Source organism: Citrus sinensis, chromosome 3, assembly GCF_022201045.2.
Source record: "Citrus sinensis cultivar Valencia sweet orange chromosome 3, DVS_A1.0, whole genome shotgun sequence".
NCBI lineage: Eukaryota > Viridiplantae > Streptophyta > Magnoliopsida > Sapindales > Rutaceae > Citrus > Citrus sinensis.
In genome coordinates, this window is record NC_068558.1 from 21,667,881 (window position 1) to 21,682,650 (window position 14,770).

Sequence of the window (14,770 nt, forward strand, 5' to 3'; positions counted from 1 at the left end):
ACAACTTATAAAGAATCTGTTGAAATCCAATGAGAAGTAGGGATCTTAAAAATGAACTTGAATTATTAACCCAAAATATTGGAATTTAGTAAATAAATGTATGAATATATAACCAAAAAGTGGTGGTAATAATAGTTGAAGAGCTTAACCCAAAAGTTGTAAATATCTACCAATAATATGATAAATTCCAATAGTGAATAAGGATCTTTAAAATAAACTTGAAACATCCACATAAAATATTGAAATTTAATTAAAAAAGTAGGAATAAAGAACCAAAATGTGGTGGAAAAAAAGAGTTGAAAAGCTTGATCTAAAATTTGAAAAAACTTATCAACAATCTGATAAAAGTCGAACAGTAAGTAGGAATTTAAAAAATAATCTTGAAACGTCTATACAAAATATTGAAATTCAATTAAAAGAGTAGGAATATAGAACCAATAAATGGTAGGAAAAAAAGTGGAAACAGTCAACTTAGAAGTTGAAATGTCTGGACAAAAATTTAATAAATTCTAATGAAAAGTAGAGAACCAAAAAATAAAGTTGAGACACTCACCCAAATATTGGAATTCAATAAAAAGAGTAGGAATATTAAACCAAAATATAGTGGGAACAACAATTGAAGAGCTTAACTCAAAAATTATAAGTACATACCGATAGTTTGATAAATTTCAACAATAAATAGGATCTAAAAAATGAACTTGAAATATAACATAAAATGTTCGAATGCAATGAAAAGAGTAGGAACATAAAACCAAAAAGTGGTGGAAAAAAGAGTTGAAAAACTTAACCTAAAATTTGGAAAGAGTTACCAAGAATCTGATAAATCCAACAATAAGTGGGATAAAAAAATAAACTAGAAACATTTATGAAAAATATTAGAACTAAATAAAAAGAGTAGAAATATATAACTAAAAAATGGTGGAAACAAGAGTTGAATAGCATAACCTAAAAGTTTGAAGGACTTAACAAGAATATGATAAAGTTTAACAATAAGTCGAGATCTAAAAAATGAACCTGAAATATCCAAGCAAAATGTTAGAATTCAATGAAAAGAGTTGGAATACAGAACCAAAAAGTGATGGGAACAAGAGTAGAAGAAGTTTACCCAATAATTGAAATAACTTACTAAGAATTTGATAAATTTTAACGCGAAGTAGGAATCTAAAAAGTAAATTTAATATATTTATCCAAAATATTATAATTCAATAATAAGAGCAGGAATATTGAACAAAAAAGTGGTAGAAGAATAAGTTGGAACAACTTAGTAATAACTAGATAAAGTCTAACATGATATAGAGATATAAAAAATAAAATTGAAATATCACCTAGAAATTTGGAATTTAATGAAAATAGTGGAAATATAGAACCAATAATTGGTGGAAAAATGAGTTGAAACAACTTACCAAGACTTTGATAAATTCTAACGGAAAGTAGGAATCTAGAAATTGAACTCGAAATATCCAAACAAAATGTTGGAATTCAATCAAAAGAGTATGAATATAGAACTAAAAAGTGGTGGGAACAAGAGTTGAAGAAATTAACCCAAAAGTTGAAATAATTTACTAAGAATTTAATAAATTCAAATGGGAAGTAGAGATCTAAAAACTAGACTTGATATATTTACCCAAAATGTTGGAATTCAATAAAAATAGTAGAAATATAGAACTAAAAAGTGGTGGAAAAATAAATCGGAACAATTTACCAAAAGCTAGATAAAGTGTAACAGATTGTAGAGATATAAAAATAAACTTGAAATATCCACCTAAAAAGCTGGAAGTTATTGAAATGAGTAGAAATATATAACCAAAAACTAGTGAGAAAATGAGTTGGAATAACGTACCAAAATTTTGATAAATCATCAAGAAAATAGGGATTTGAAAAATAATTTAAAACACGTATTATAAATATTGGAATGTGACAAAATAAGTAGAAATATAACTATTTTGTGACATATTTATAGTTTTTTATATTTTTTTGTACTATTTGTAAATTTAAAATTATCACAAGTTTTTTCCTCATTTAATTACAATTTTATTTTCTTTTTTTTTAAAATTTTTTAATAATTTTTTTCACATTAAAAACAAATAAAAATGTAATTTTTATTTTATTAACCGGTTAAAAACCGGTTGTACTGGTTGCATGCCAACGCTGTATGAGATACAGCGCTGCATGGTAGGTTGACTCTTCAATTTAGTGGCTTTCCTTTTTTCCTTATACAATTGAAATCAAGAATCTTAAAGATAGACAAAGATGATAACATAGGCGATAACATAGGCGAAGATGATTTTAAAGGTCATACCCGTTCCTGACTTGATAATAATATTGATTTAAATTTCTTCCTTCATATAGGACATTACTTTGACAGACGAAGATGATGATGAAAATGGAGATGGAGGTTGAGGCAAGCGATTCAAAGAAAGAAGAAGCCATTTTAGTGAACGATTGAACATAATCAAAATATGATCATATCATTCTGTGTATATATCGTGAGATACTTTTTCTATAAAAGATAATATAAAATTAATATTTTTTGTGCTTTGAATGGTGGATATGATATCTATGAATTTTTTAAATTAACTAAGCTACCTTGAGTGTTCTTCATTATCACTATTTTGTTGGTTATGTAACATTTATAATAGAGATACTTCAAAAAAAAAGTATATGAAATAGTAATACTGAATAAATTTAAACCGCCACTTAGTGAAAAAAAATTAAAAGAAAAAAAAGAAAGAAAAGAAACATACTTCCCACGGCGTATATTGCGTTTTGAGGGCAACTTACAATTGGAGTATTAATCAATTGCTTTATGCTATTTTATTTAATGCCATTTCCAATAATAGAATTTTCTTCGAACGGCTCGTCGGAAATTCTGCATAAAACTTAATACGATACGGCATAAGTCTCTCGGAAAAGAATTTTTCCGAGGACAAATAATCTCAGAAATAATTGTTTTTTCTTGTAGTGTACAGGAAGGTTTATTGAATTATTATTATTACATTGCTGTGGACAATAATACCTGAAGAAGAAAATCAAAATGAATAATGAATACTTTTCATTAATTATTTCATTTTCAAGATGGAGTTATATAAAAATTTCATTTTCTTATAATTCAAAGTAGCTAAGAGGCAGAAGAATGGTAGAAAAATATTATCATCCAAAGATGCCTGAACTGGTACTTTGGGGGCGATTGATGGAGGAAACTACAGAAACAACAGCCGTGCAGGCAAAAGCTCCAAGCAGAAGACCATTGGCGATATAAGCTTTGTCAAAGAATTTCTCAATGGCAGACCTCGCCTCTTCCGCCTGGGGAATACCCGCTCCTATAAGGCTCTCAATAAAAAAATTGACAACTTTTTTGAACTCAAAGGTAACTGCAAAACCGGCACCAACGCCAGATGCCAGAAGGAAGCTAATAACGTGAATGAAAAAGAAAAATGAAAAAAAAAAATTGATATGCGTAATGTCTAAAATATTGGTAAATAATAACTAATGATAATAGAAGAATTCTAGAAGTCAAACTCTGGCAAGAATTGACCAATAATCAACGTCTTTTCAGTGCTCAGTAAGTTTAAAGTGAAAGGCAACTGCAACAACGAATAGGCTTGCTCCAATCACGGCAGTTGATTAAACATATCTTCATTTATCATTAAAGGTTATAATTAAGTAATGGATTAAAAGAAAATTCATTTTAGGTACAGATACCTGCCTTTTATAAATTGTAAAAATTCTTTATAAAGTATGAATATCCGCATCTAACAATGACTTATTATAAAAATATATTAAAAACTAATACCTGATTTGAATGTACTTTTGGAACCATCTTCATTCTTGAAAGTGTCGGTAAGAAATACAGCAATACAGGTAGCTGAAAGTAAGATAGTGAGAATCCTCAATACAAGGGCTGAGATTCCCATAGCTTTGCATGCCATATTCTCATAACCATCATTTATACAAAGGATGTTTGCTTGCCAGATCTCGATTATGTCAGCTGATTTTGGCAGGACTCTTGTTCTCTAGAGCAAGAGCATTTGTCCAGCCGGACAGTAGTTGTATAATGGAATTAGGTATTCTGTTATAATATCCCTTGAACTTTTAAATTAAAAGTCTTTTAAATTGGTTCTGGCCGGAAGGAGAATAATTATAGACTTTTCAAAAAACATCCCGATGATTCCATTGTGTATATGATCAATTTGACAAATTTCAGAATTATTACTATTCTATCACCAATTCACCAAGGAGAAAATCAAGAACTCCTCAGTTTAAAATTATGAATATTGGGTGGGATAGAACTTTTTTTTTATATATATATAATTTCTCTGCAGGAAAGCCCTACTTTTACAATATTCCAGTACATCAAAGGAAAGAATTGAGGCACAATATAAAAATAATAAGATATGTTTAGTTTATGTGTAATTTGGTGTTTCCAAAATTCCAAAGTTTACATGGTTTATTAGGTACAGATCTCACATTATAAATCATTTTCACCCATGCAAATTCAGTTTTGATGCTCAAGAAGAAAAGTCATGGTTCTTGCGCCAATTTCTAAGAATTAGACATTCCATTTTCAAAATTCATTTACAAAGCGAATTTAGTTTGCAGCGAAGTGCTACATCAGGCTAACATTGTCACACTGGAAACATTCATCACACTCAAATGCCACCTGAAGAGCTCCAATAGTCCCGCTTGAGAAGTGCGAACATTCAAAATACGACCTGAGATTCCCAGATTCCTCACTCATCATCTGATGGCAACCTATATGTGCGAGTAATACGAATCTGAAGCAAAAACAACAATGGTAAAAATGGAAAACCATCATGCATGTCAAAAATACAATTTTTTCAAATGCTGTTGATTTGCAATCCACGAGGACAATCACCCAAAACATAAATGAAAAAAGAAAAAGAGAAAAAAAAAACTAACATAAACCTCTGAAATCAGATTACAAAAGATCATCAGAACTGCCAGACACTGTATAGACCAGACAAGAACTAAGAAAAAATTCAAGCCATTCAATGGCTATGCTCACTAATTGGGATCTCCAGTAGAGGAAACCTAAATGCAAAATCATGAATGCACTAAATAACATTTCTTCAAAATGAAAAAGTAAAATCAGTGCAGTCATAGACAAGGTATAAGAAAGTATACAAAAGATAAATAAACTAAAAAATATATACAAAATACCTATCACTGAACACCTAAATGTATCCCTCCCTATCTAAACAAGAATGATATGAAAACACTTTTACCTGAGCAAATGCATAAATGGCTCGCAATATTCTAGCATAGTCAGTTCCAAGCATTTGAATAACAACGTCTGCCAGAAATGTTCCCCAAAGCCTGCACAAGATACCAATATATATAAAAAAGTATTTGAATAGGGAATTCCCAAGAAAGGCCACAACAAAACACAGTGGGAGCAAGAAACACTACAAAACGTTTACAGTTAATAAGCTTGACGCAAACATTTGCCCAAGAATGGAGCAAAACTTTTTAGTAATTAAATCTGACAGCAATCAAGAAATTGAGAATTGATCTCAAAAGATAATAAAAATAAAAAAATTGCTGCTATAAGTGTGTCCTCTATGATGTGTATACGGCGGTGTCTTGCGGCTCCCAGATTATTGCCACCACACAAGGCTGCTGCCATGTCGATTGGCTGAGTGCTGCTGGTTCGTGGCGTCCCACTTTCACAGTGAATGGAGAAGAGGAAGAAAGAAGGTAAAAAAAGGGTGAAAAGAAGAAGAGAAAAAAAATAAAAATAAGAGATTATTTATTTACTTTTACTCTTTTACCATTTTATCCATTACAGAGAATTCAAACATGACGTCGGTTGTTTGCCTATTTGCAAATCAGCAAGGTGCGAATTAACATGTGCCATTTATTATGATGGACAAAATTAAGCTAAAAGCTATCGCTTAGGTACAAACAATACAAAATATTATAAAGGAGTGCGGTATGATGTACAAGACAAAGAATGCATTGAAAGACTCGTTACTAATAAGTAAATATAAATAGAAGGCATATTTTGCATTCTCAAAAAAATAATAATAATAAAAATAAAAAAAAGGCATGCGTTGCATTGATGACCAAAGCAGCCTTGCTGACAACAGGCACATTTATTATGATGGCCACTGGAAAGGTTGCATGCATGCCCTCTTTTTTCTGCATGTGCGATGTGAAAAAGTAGTCTAGGTCAGTCTAAGCCTTTATGATGGCCACTGGAAAAATGGCAAATGGATCAAAATTCTTATAAGGCACCTCCTTCAACTCTCATTATCGTTTTTCATAACGTAGAATTTCTCTTTCTTACTTTAGAGCTTCTCATTTGAAAGCTCCATCTATTTTGGCAAATAAAAATCTTTCTTATCTAAATTGACTTGAGCATTGGTCAATTAATGTCAGCAACTGCCCATTGTCTAGGAAGTCACTGTTATTTTCAGCCTTGCAAGTTTGTCAGAGTAGCTTCCTAGAAAGTCACTATACCAATCTGAGGAGGCCACTTTGCTTCTCAGAGAAAGACACTTTGGATCCTTTCGAGAAGGCACCTTTCAAACACTATAAAAGAGGTTCATAGCCCTACACCTTAAACTTTGTTCATTCGTAACAAGTCTTGCAAATTAAACAAGAATTTGCGTTTATTCCTCACCAACAAACAGATCACATAAAAAGTTGAAAGACCAAATGAACATCATGGCCTGCAACAGTGTAACTGTTTACAAATAGGCATAATTGCATACTCACATTTTTATAGTCTCTTGGAATCAACTTTCTTTATTCAGGGACTTTTAAAAGCTTACCAACTTTAGTTACCACTTCATTATGATATGCATGGAACTCTCATTTTTTCTTCTTGGCATAGCAAACTAGCACAATATTCATCTCTTCATACCAAAATTATGGCACAAACCATTTTTTTGTTTGGTAATAATGAAAATTCTATTAAAAGAAAAGAGATCAGTCAGTCCACTATATGATGACCAGCTTGAAAGTAAAATGTAAAGACGTGCAGAAAATGTCGTAAGCTAAAAACAACCAAGCCATCCTTACCCACCTGGCTGTCATAAACAGAACTTGTTCTGACATGTACATCCTAACCCAAAACCACCTAATTTAGATGAATTCCATTTTAATTGACCACCAGATTTGCTCCTGGGCAAATGGGTGTTCCTTCAAGAAAAACAATTTGTTTGGTGAGAATAGGTTCCTGCTCTAACAACTCAATTTCTGAATGTCTCCCTCTCTTTAATACCCTAGAAAAGAGGATGGTTATAGCTTACATCTTCCCTCATTGCTTCCAGTAAGGGATATCTATTTCTCCTCTACAACCAAAAGACATCACAACAAGACACGTCCATGAAACATTGTATCCTTGTTTGACTGGTTAATTATTAGTTTATTCAGGTTCAGATTTCACACTCTTGCTATTTCTGATGTATCCTCCATCATTGCTTCAGGTAATGGGTATATATTTCTCCTCTACACCCAAAGATACTTCGAAAAAAAGTTACCTTTATCTTTGTTTGTATTGTTCATTTTTAGCTTATTCTAGCTAATAACAAAGTTCGGAGAGCTTCTCACATGTGAACTAATTAAGAAATTTATATTGAGCATAATTCTAAAAATTAATGTCTCATTGATACCTTTGTGGGACATAGGTCTGAAATAAGTCTGGACTACAGCTTCCTGTCTAATACATACAACAACAGTATTCCTCGTGAAATATTTTAAGTGAGAGCTGAGGGAAACAAAAAAGCAACCTATCTGAATTAAATAAACTAAACCAACAAAATACCACAATCACCCTGACACTTCTCACCATCAAAATACCTCATAACTAAATGGATATTCTACCTATAATTTCTTACTTGGATTCTTGAAGAATCAAGATATCAGGACCCACCATAAGAATAATGAACTTTATTAAACTCCATTTCTTCTTATCACTGACTATCTCATCGTCCAGCAGAGTCTCCATAAAAACCCTACCCTCCCTTGATTGCACTTTACAGTGCTTCATCTACTTCCAGCAGAGTCTCCATAAAACTCTACCCTTCCTTGTCTGCGCTCTACCGTGCTTCATCTTCCAAAGACTTTAACAAGAAAAGCATTTTGGGAAGAAAAAAGTTTACTGGATCCTATGTGCACTATTATATCCATTTAGTTATGTACATGTAATCTCAACATAACTGAATGAAGAATGTCTCCTAGAATTACTACTGTGAAAGAGTACTGATAACAAAGGTTGCGAAAAATCACTAAGGACATAAAATATATCTCTTTTGTCTTTAGTGATTTTGTGCAACTTTTTTCGCAAGTATCATTATCCATTATGAAATCACAAAACAAGATGCAGGAATGGTTGGAAGTTTAAATGTAGTCAAGATGCAGGAACGGTTGGAAGTTTAAATGTAGTAAGCAAGAGAGTCAATACACTGGGCCAAGTAATGCCACCATATTCCTTAAACCAAGATATTTTGTTGCAGCACCAGCAAAGCCCTGTCCACAAACAAAAATGTTAAAACTAACACAAAAGCTGGAATAGGATACTAAACAAAGTTATTGTCCACTGGCATTAACATAGGTATAACAGTAAATATTATTTAGAGGCTGTATTATGAATAATCAACTCTTTATTACCATTCTTATTATATTTCTAAAATTCATTATTCTAAATATTCAACTGAAAAAATAGGTTCTGTGATGTAAGCATCCAACTTAAATTACGTCTTTAATAAATACTAATGTCCACTGTAGCATGTAATATTTAGAATCAAAACCATAGTGCCAAAGCATCAATTTTAAAGGACATCAAGAGCTAAAAGGCAGAAAATAATCGATTTGATCTTCAACATCCCAAAATCAAGAGAGAGAAAAGAGAGATCTTTTACAGATTCACAACTATAAGATTAAAAGTTCCAAACATTCCATCAGTCTAATGTATAAAACATTTAAATAAATTAAATCATGAATAATGATATTATTACCTGCTTTGCTGCAAGCAAGGCTGCTCTGGACTCCAAATTAATGGCAGCCAATTGTCCACCCTGAAAATGGTGAAAGCAGAGGACAGTTAAGTTTTACCTGCCACCATGCTTGTAAGTATTTTACAATAACACAGCCAAAATAGCAAAGTAATGTACAAAAGGATATCTACCATTATAGATATAATGGCAATTCACCACTAATTTGCATCATTAAGAAAATATGGTCAACTTAGCCAAAATATGTCTTCATTACATATCGTAGATCTTTAAATTTTGATAAACTACGGGTGTGCTTAGGAGTGAGGTGTTGTAGCTTTTAAGCTACAGCTGCTGTGGAGTAAAAGTTATAGCTGTGGAGTAGAAGTTGAGAACAAAAATTTACTAAGCTGTCAAAGCCCAACTACAAGTATTACCAAACACTTTAGTAGCTGGGCTTTGCCAGCCTAGCTACCTCACCACACTTCCAAACGGGCTATACATGTAGGCACAAGGGGGTTGGGAGAGTTCTTCCATTTGCAAAGAAAGTGAGCTTAGGGTCTCTCCAATCCATTGGTATCACTAGTTAAGGAAAAACATCAATTACCATGTGTCACTATGAGTTATATACTATCATATAATGCATGCAAAAGCCAACCTCACGGACATGTATATGTACCATATATACATTTATCACACGTGTATGCAATATCATACATTTTTTTGCATTCAAGAACGTGCAAAGAGCATTGCTTAGGTTAAAGGAAAAAAATATAGAATAAAGTATGCACAACTCTACTTTATAAGTTACATGTTTTAAGAAATGAAACCCAAATTTAGAAGGGAAATTTTCACAGGATTATCCATGCGTGCAACATTTTCTGCACAAACTTAGTTGATGTAAGAGAAACATAAAGTAAAATTGCAGCTTAAAATTACATAGATCGATGCCTACAATGAGGACCTTCAGAACACACAAATCCAGTTGCTGAAATGTTAAATACTTCTCTAACAGTAAAAATCAAAATTAAGAATTCATTTCAGAGTGTGAGGCAACACCTTTTTGAGAACTTCCTTCTTTATTTGATAGTTGGCAGCCTCCAGAAAAAATTTCCCTGATAAATTCCTCATTAACTAATACAAGAAGAAAACTAGCTTAGAAATATGACAAATCAACCAAAGAAAAAGAAAATCAACAAACAACAATCAAACTGACAACAATTCTCCTACCAATTGATAAATTTTTACCAAAGTATATATACCACCACCCTAGAACAAAAGAAAAATGAAGAGATGAAAAAGATGAGAACAGGGATCAATAATTTATAATGAAGAAATTGGATATATCCTCAAATTTCAGTAACATAAATGAAGCAAATATACCTTCAACATCATTGACTTGAGCTCCACTGCCCCAGCATTAAAAGCAGCAAGAGCTTGCACCTTCCACTGACTGAGCCCAAGTTCTAGACTATTTTGAGCATCAGAAGCCTCAGAATTTTCCCATGAGCCCGGAAAAACACCAGATTCTTCACTAAACAAAAAGAACTTGTTTCAAATCATTAAAGTATAGTAAAAAAGGCTCCAAAAATGGGGGGAAAAAAAAGAAAAAGAAAATCTAGTCTGTTTTCACTAAAGCAAAACTCCTTTAATAAATTTAATTTTTCATAAGAAGCAAAGGATCCTTCTGTGAACATAGTACAATCAACATATAATAGCAAAACTGCAAAACCACTTCAGGAATATAACAGACATTACGTAATATCAAACACATGCATCAATTGCCCGTGAATAGGGGAACATGATAGACGTGACTCATTTCCTTTGCACAAGCTCTACTACAATCAAGAACCTAAACGGCACATCAACTTATATAACTAAATATACGTTAATGAACTTTCATCAATAGATGTCAGCCCAAAACTATTGGAATTCAATGAAAAGTTATTTTTATGTCCATCGGGCATCCTTAAACTGCTGTCAAGATCATAAAGAAATTAGGACAAACAATAATTTTCCTCTGCTTGTCAACAATTTGCCAGACTTTTGCAAAGCAAGTTGATGTATAGGATAAGCAGAAGACAGAGTCTATCCCACAATTCTTCAATATTATCTGCATTTTTCCCTTCAAAAATAAGATTTCTTTCCTACCATATCACCCAAAACAGAGCTGTCACAGCGCAAGTCTAAAGAGTTTTGGCCTTTTTTCTTTTACCACAAACATAGGAATTCTCCAAAAGAATAGAGTGATAAGAACCGGGAATGACCCACGAAATGTTAGCCTCTTTGCACAACCTATTCCACAATTTTGAGGCCACAAAACAATGAAAAAAAAGATGATTAGACGTTTCTATACTTGTTTTGCACATCACAGACCACGATGGAGATAGACACATATTAAGTAACTTTATTTGAATCACTTCCCAGTTTAATTTTCCCTGGGCCAAAGCCCACAAAAAGACTTGAATTTTAGGAGGAATACTAGCATTCTGGATCGTTTTGGAGGGTAAAAAGTCAGCCAACGAGACATCATTAATCAGCCAGTTAAGATAAGATTTGCAAGAATAATATCCTAATGTCACCAAACTCCACAATCTTGTCTTCTTTCATTTCATCAATATTGATATTGTTCAACAGCTCCAAGAGAGAAGCATAATCCTGAATCTCACCATCACTCAAGCTTCTTTTGAAGTGAAATTCCAATGCCAATTCAAAAAAGACGAAGATGTACAAAAATTTATAGAAACATTTCTTGTAGGACAGAGCCTATAGAGGCGAAGGAAGCACACACACAAAGAAAAATCTTCTAACCTTTTATCCTCCCAAAATCGAATGTCTTTATCATTTCCCACACTTAGTTTAATGTGAGAAAGAAAAGAGGGATATCCCTTTGAGATTGCTTTTCAAGGGCTTCTAAGACTTCTATTGTTAACCACATCAGAGTCCCAACCATTTGAGTAGAGGCCATAGTTACTTCTAATCACCAAATGCCAAAGAGAATTTTTTTCAATCTCCACAGCCATTTAGATAGATAAAAGGGCTCTATTTTTCCTCACCATATTTCCAATTCCTAACCCTCCTTTAAACTTAGATATTGAAACTATATCCCATCTAACAAGGTAAGAGCAGTTCGATTCATCAAAATCCTCCCATAAGAAGGCCCTAATCAACCTTTCTATTATGTTAGGTATCTCACTAGGAATTGTGAACAAGGAAAGGAAGTAGATAGGAAGAACCGACAACACAGAGGGGGTTAGAGTAAGCCTGCCACCTTTAGAAAGAAAGACCTTTTTCCATCCTTCAAGTCTTCTTTCAATTTTCTCCACCACCGTGTCCCAAAAAATTAAAGATCTAGGATTAATTCCTAAAGGATGACCTAAGTACCTACTAGACTAGCTTCCTATTGACAAGCCAAATTGATTGGCTAAGGCATTCACTTTCTCTTCAGTAGATTTGATTCCCACAACAAAGCTTTTAGCTTTACTCACATTAAGCCCAGAAATAAGACTAAAAACTTCAACCACTTTAAGAAGATTATCTATCATCTAAATCTCTCCTAAAGAAAAAAAGAGTGTATTATTAGCAACTTGGAGGTGAGATACCATTGTCTTCCTGACCAACTTCAATGCCCTTCACTATATTTGCTTCAAGAGCTTTTCCCATCAATTTGCTCAAACCATCCACTACTAAAATAAATAGAAAAGGAGATAAAATATTGCCTTGTCTTAGCCCCCTCGTAGGATTGAAACGATCCCTAGGGTAACCATTGATGAAAACCAAAAAATTCATAGATTGAAGACAACTTTTATCCAACTTCTCCATTTTAGCACAAAACCCTTGGCTTCTACTACAAAATTCAAGAAATTCCAATCTGTATGATCGTAAGCCTTCTCAAAATCAATCTAAATCACCATTCCTTTTTTCTTCCTTTGAAATTAATCTGTATTAATAAAAAACAAGAAATACATATGTGGACTATATGGCCACAAAGAAAATAAAAACAAGAGAGAAACCAATTCTATTAAAAAAATTCATCCAAAATACCTTTCTATGAATAGAAATCATACCATACACAATGATAAATGAACGAGAATTGTCAGAACTCCTTATTCACAACCATTTGTTATTCCAATTGAAAAATCAATTAGTACAAAAATATCCAATATCTAATGGAAATGAATTCTTCACAAGTTGACAAATATGTAGTAGCAGTGAGAAAATTAGCCAGAATAGTACCTTGCATACTCCTGCAAAAGATGAAGAAAAATTTCAGCTTCTAGATCTTCAGTGGACAATTTGCTTGAGCAAGGAATGTTCAAGTTTTTCCTCACAGCAAGCAAGACATTTCTATATGAAGGCCTCCAACCCCTATATGGAAGACAGGTGAAATTAATTAGATATCAATCATAAATAAATCTTTGATGTCAGAAAGCTTCCATGCTTAGTTTAGTAAACCTAACGTCAGATGACGAAACAGGAAATTAAAATATCTGCACTATAGTTGAAAGCAGATTCAAACGGTATCATCAGAAACATAACCAAATTTTCCAATTTTTAATTCAAGGGAAGTACGCTTTAGCATTGCCACGTAATCAGTGACCTAGCCAACAATACTAATGGAAGAAACCATAAATCTCCGCCTACAAAAACCAATTGGTTTAACTACCTTAAAGTAGACCGAGCATCAGCAGCAAGGAATAAAAACCGTGACTCAAGAGATGCTATAAAATCCTCTCGCTCCTCAAGGTCTTGTTCAATCATGACATAGTCCACATCAGCTCTCTTGGTGAATGATTTTAGCAGAGGACTGAAGTAGCTGAAGATTCACATAACCCAAAACAATTAAAAGAATTTCAAATTACTCAATACAGTAAGTCTCTAACAGCTTAATTATAAAAATTCTGCTGTCATAAATAATTCAACAAAACCAAATCAAACTCTATTTAGGTGGATCACCTTGGGCCGAAAAGAATTCTCTCAAGCTCATACAGCTCAGAGTCAGTGGCAAGTTCAAGCACTGAGCGAAGCTCCGGATCAAATGCACCTGAAAAAGTCCACAATTTTGAGGCAATACATAAAACTTGAATGAACTGGTACTTTGATTCAAAATAGAGAGAAAGAAAAATACACCTTGGCCTTTGCTTGATAAAGCAACATAAGTACAAGCCACTGTACTTAAACCAATTCTACGTCGAGGCGAGCTATAATTCTACCAAAAAAATAACCCAAAAATTACAATTTTGGTTACTCATAAGAGCAGAACATCTTTTATTTCAGTGTAATTAGTTACGTTACTAATAAAAAAAATTATTTACGAATAAAATCCGACAAAGTAGAATGGATAATTACGTCGAGGACTTTCGAGTTACTCTTAGTGGAAACTTACTGGGAAAGTGAGTTTGGAGGAGGGGGTGACGGCGAATGGAGAAGAAAAGGAGGGCTGAAGGACGAGGAATGTGGCAGTAGCAACAGCCATTATTCCCTTTACTTGCAACTTCCAATCATTCCAAAGCTGAAGCTTAAAACTGTGTCGGACTTTTCCTATACTGAGAGAGCGAGGAGCGAATTGCGTGGGTAATACCTGTTTTCCCTCAAAATACCCAAAATATACCTCCATATATTAAAATTGCTAGCTTTACACATATATACTTAAAAAGATAAGGAAAAATACAAAAGTAATCTTAATAAAAATACTCAACTTATTTAATATGCTTACTCGACTCATTTAATATTCTTACTCGACTCATTTAATATTCTTACTCGACACATTACCGGACCATATACTTGACTTAGTTAATATGCTTACTCGA

The 14,770-nt window shown here is 33.0% G+C and overlaps 2 protein-coding genes across 4 annotated transcripts; both read right to left on the reverse strand.

Moving 5' to 3' along the window:
- Positions 1-3,032: 3,032 nt before the first annotated feature.
- On the reverse strand, positions 3,033-4,264 carry LOC102626289 (uncharacterized). Its single transcript, XM_052437849.1, has 2 exons — positions 3,794-4,264; positions 3,033-3,320 (listed from the first exon to the last, which is right to left on the reverse strand). Exons 1-2 carry the CDS (start codon positions 3,927-3,929, stop codon positions 3,151-3,153), a joined length of 306 nt encoding a protein of 101 aa, XP_052293809.1. The 5' UTR covers positions 3,930-4,264; the 3' UTR covers positions 3,033-3,150.
- Positions 4,265-4,379: 115 nt separating this feature from the next.
- Positions 4,380-14,551, reverse strand: LOC102624759 (uncharacterized). Of its 3 annotated transcripts, none has more exons than XM_006494549.4 (12): positions 14,347-14,551; positions 14,091-14,169; positions 13,917-14,004; positions 13,627-13,776; positions 13,197-13,328; positions 10,344-10,494; positions 10,209-10,229; positions 10,020-10,094; positions 8,985-9,044; positions 8,432-8,496; positions 5,247-5,337; positions 4,380-4,775 (listed from the first exon to the last, which is right to left on the reverse strand). In XM_006494549.4, the coding sequence occupies exons 1-12, from the start codon at positions 14,434-14,436 to the stop codon at positions 4,731-4,733; spliced, it is 1,047 nt and encodes a 348-aa protein (XP_006494612.2). In that variant the 5' UTR covers positions 14,437-14,551; the 3' UTR covers positions 4,380-4,730. The 3 variants fall into 3 exon arrangements, with proteins under 3 accessions (XP_006494612.2, XP_006494611.2, XP_006494613.2); XM_006494548.4 differs by having other exon boundaries at positions 10,191-10,229; positions 14,347-14,550; XM_006494550.4 differs by lacking the exon at positions 10,209-10,229 and having other exon boundaries at positions 14,347-14,550.
- Positions 14,552-14,770: the final 219 nt, after the last annotated feature.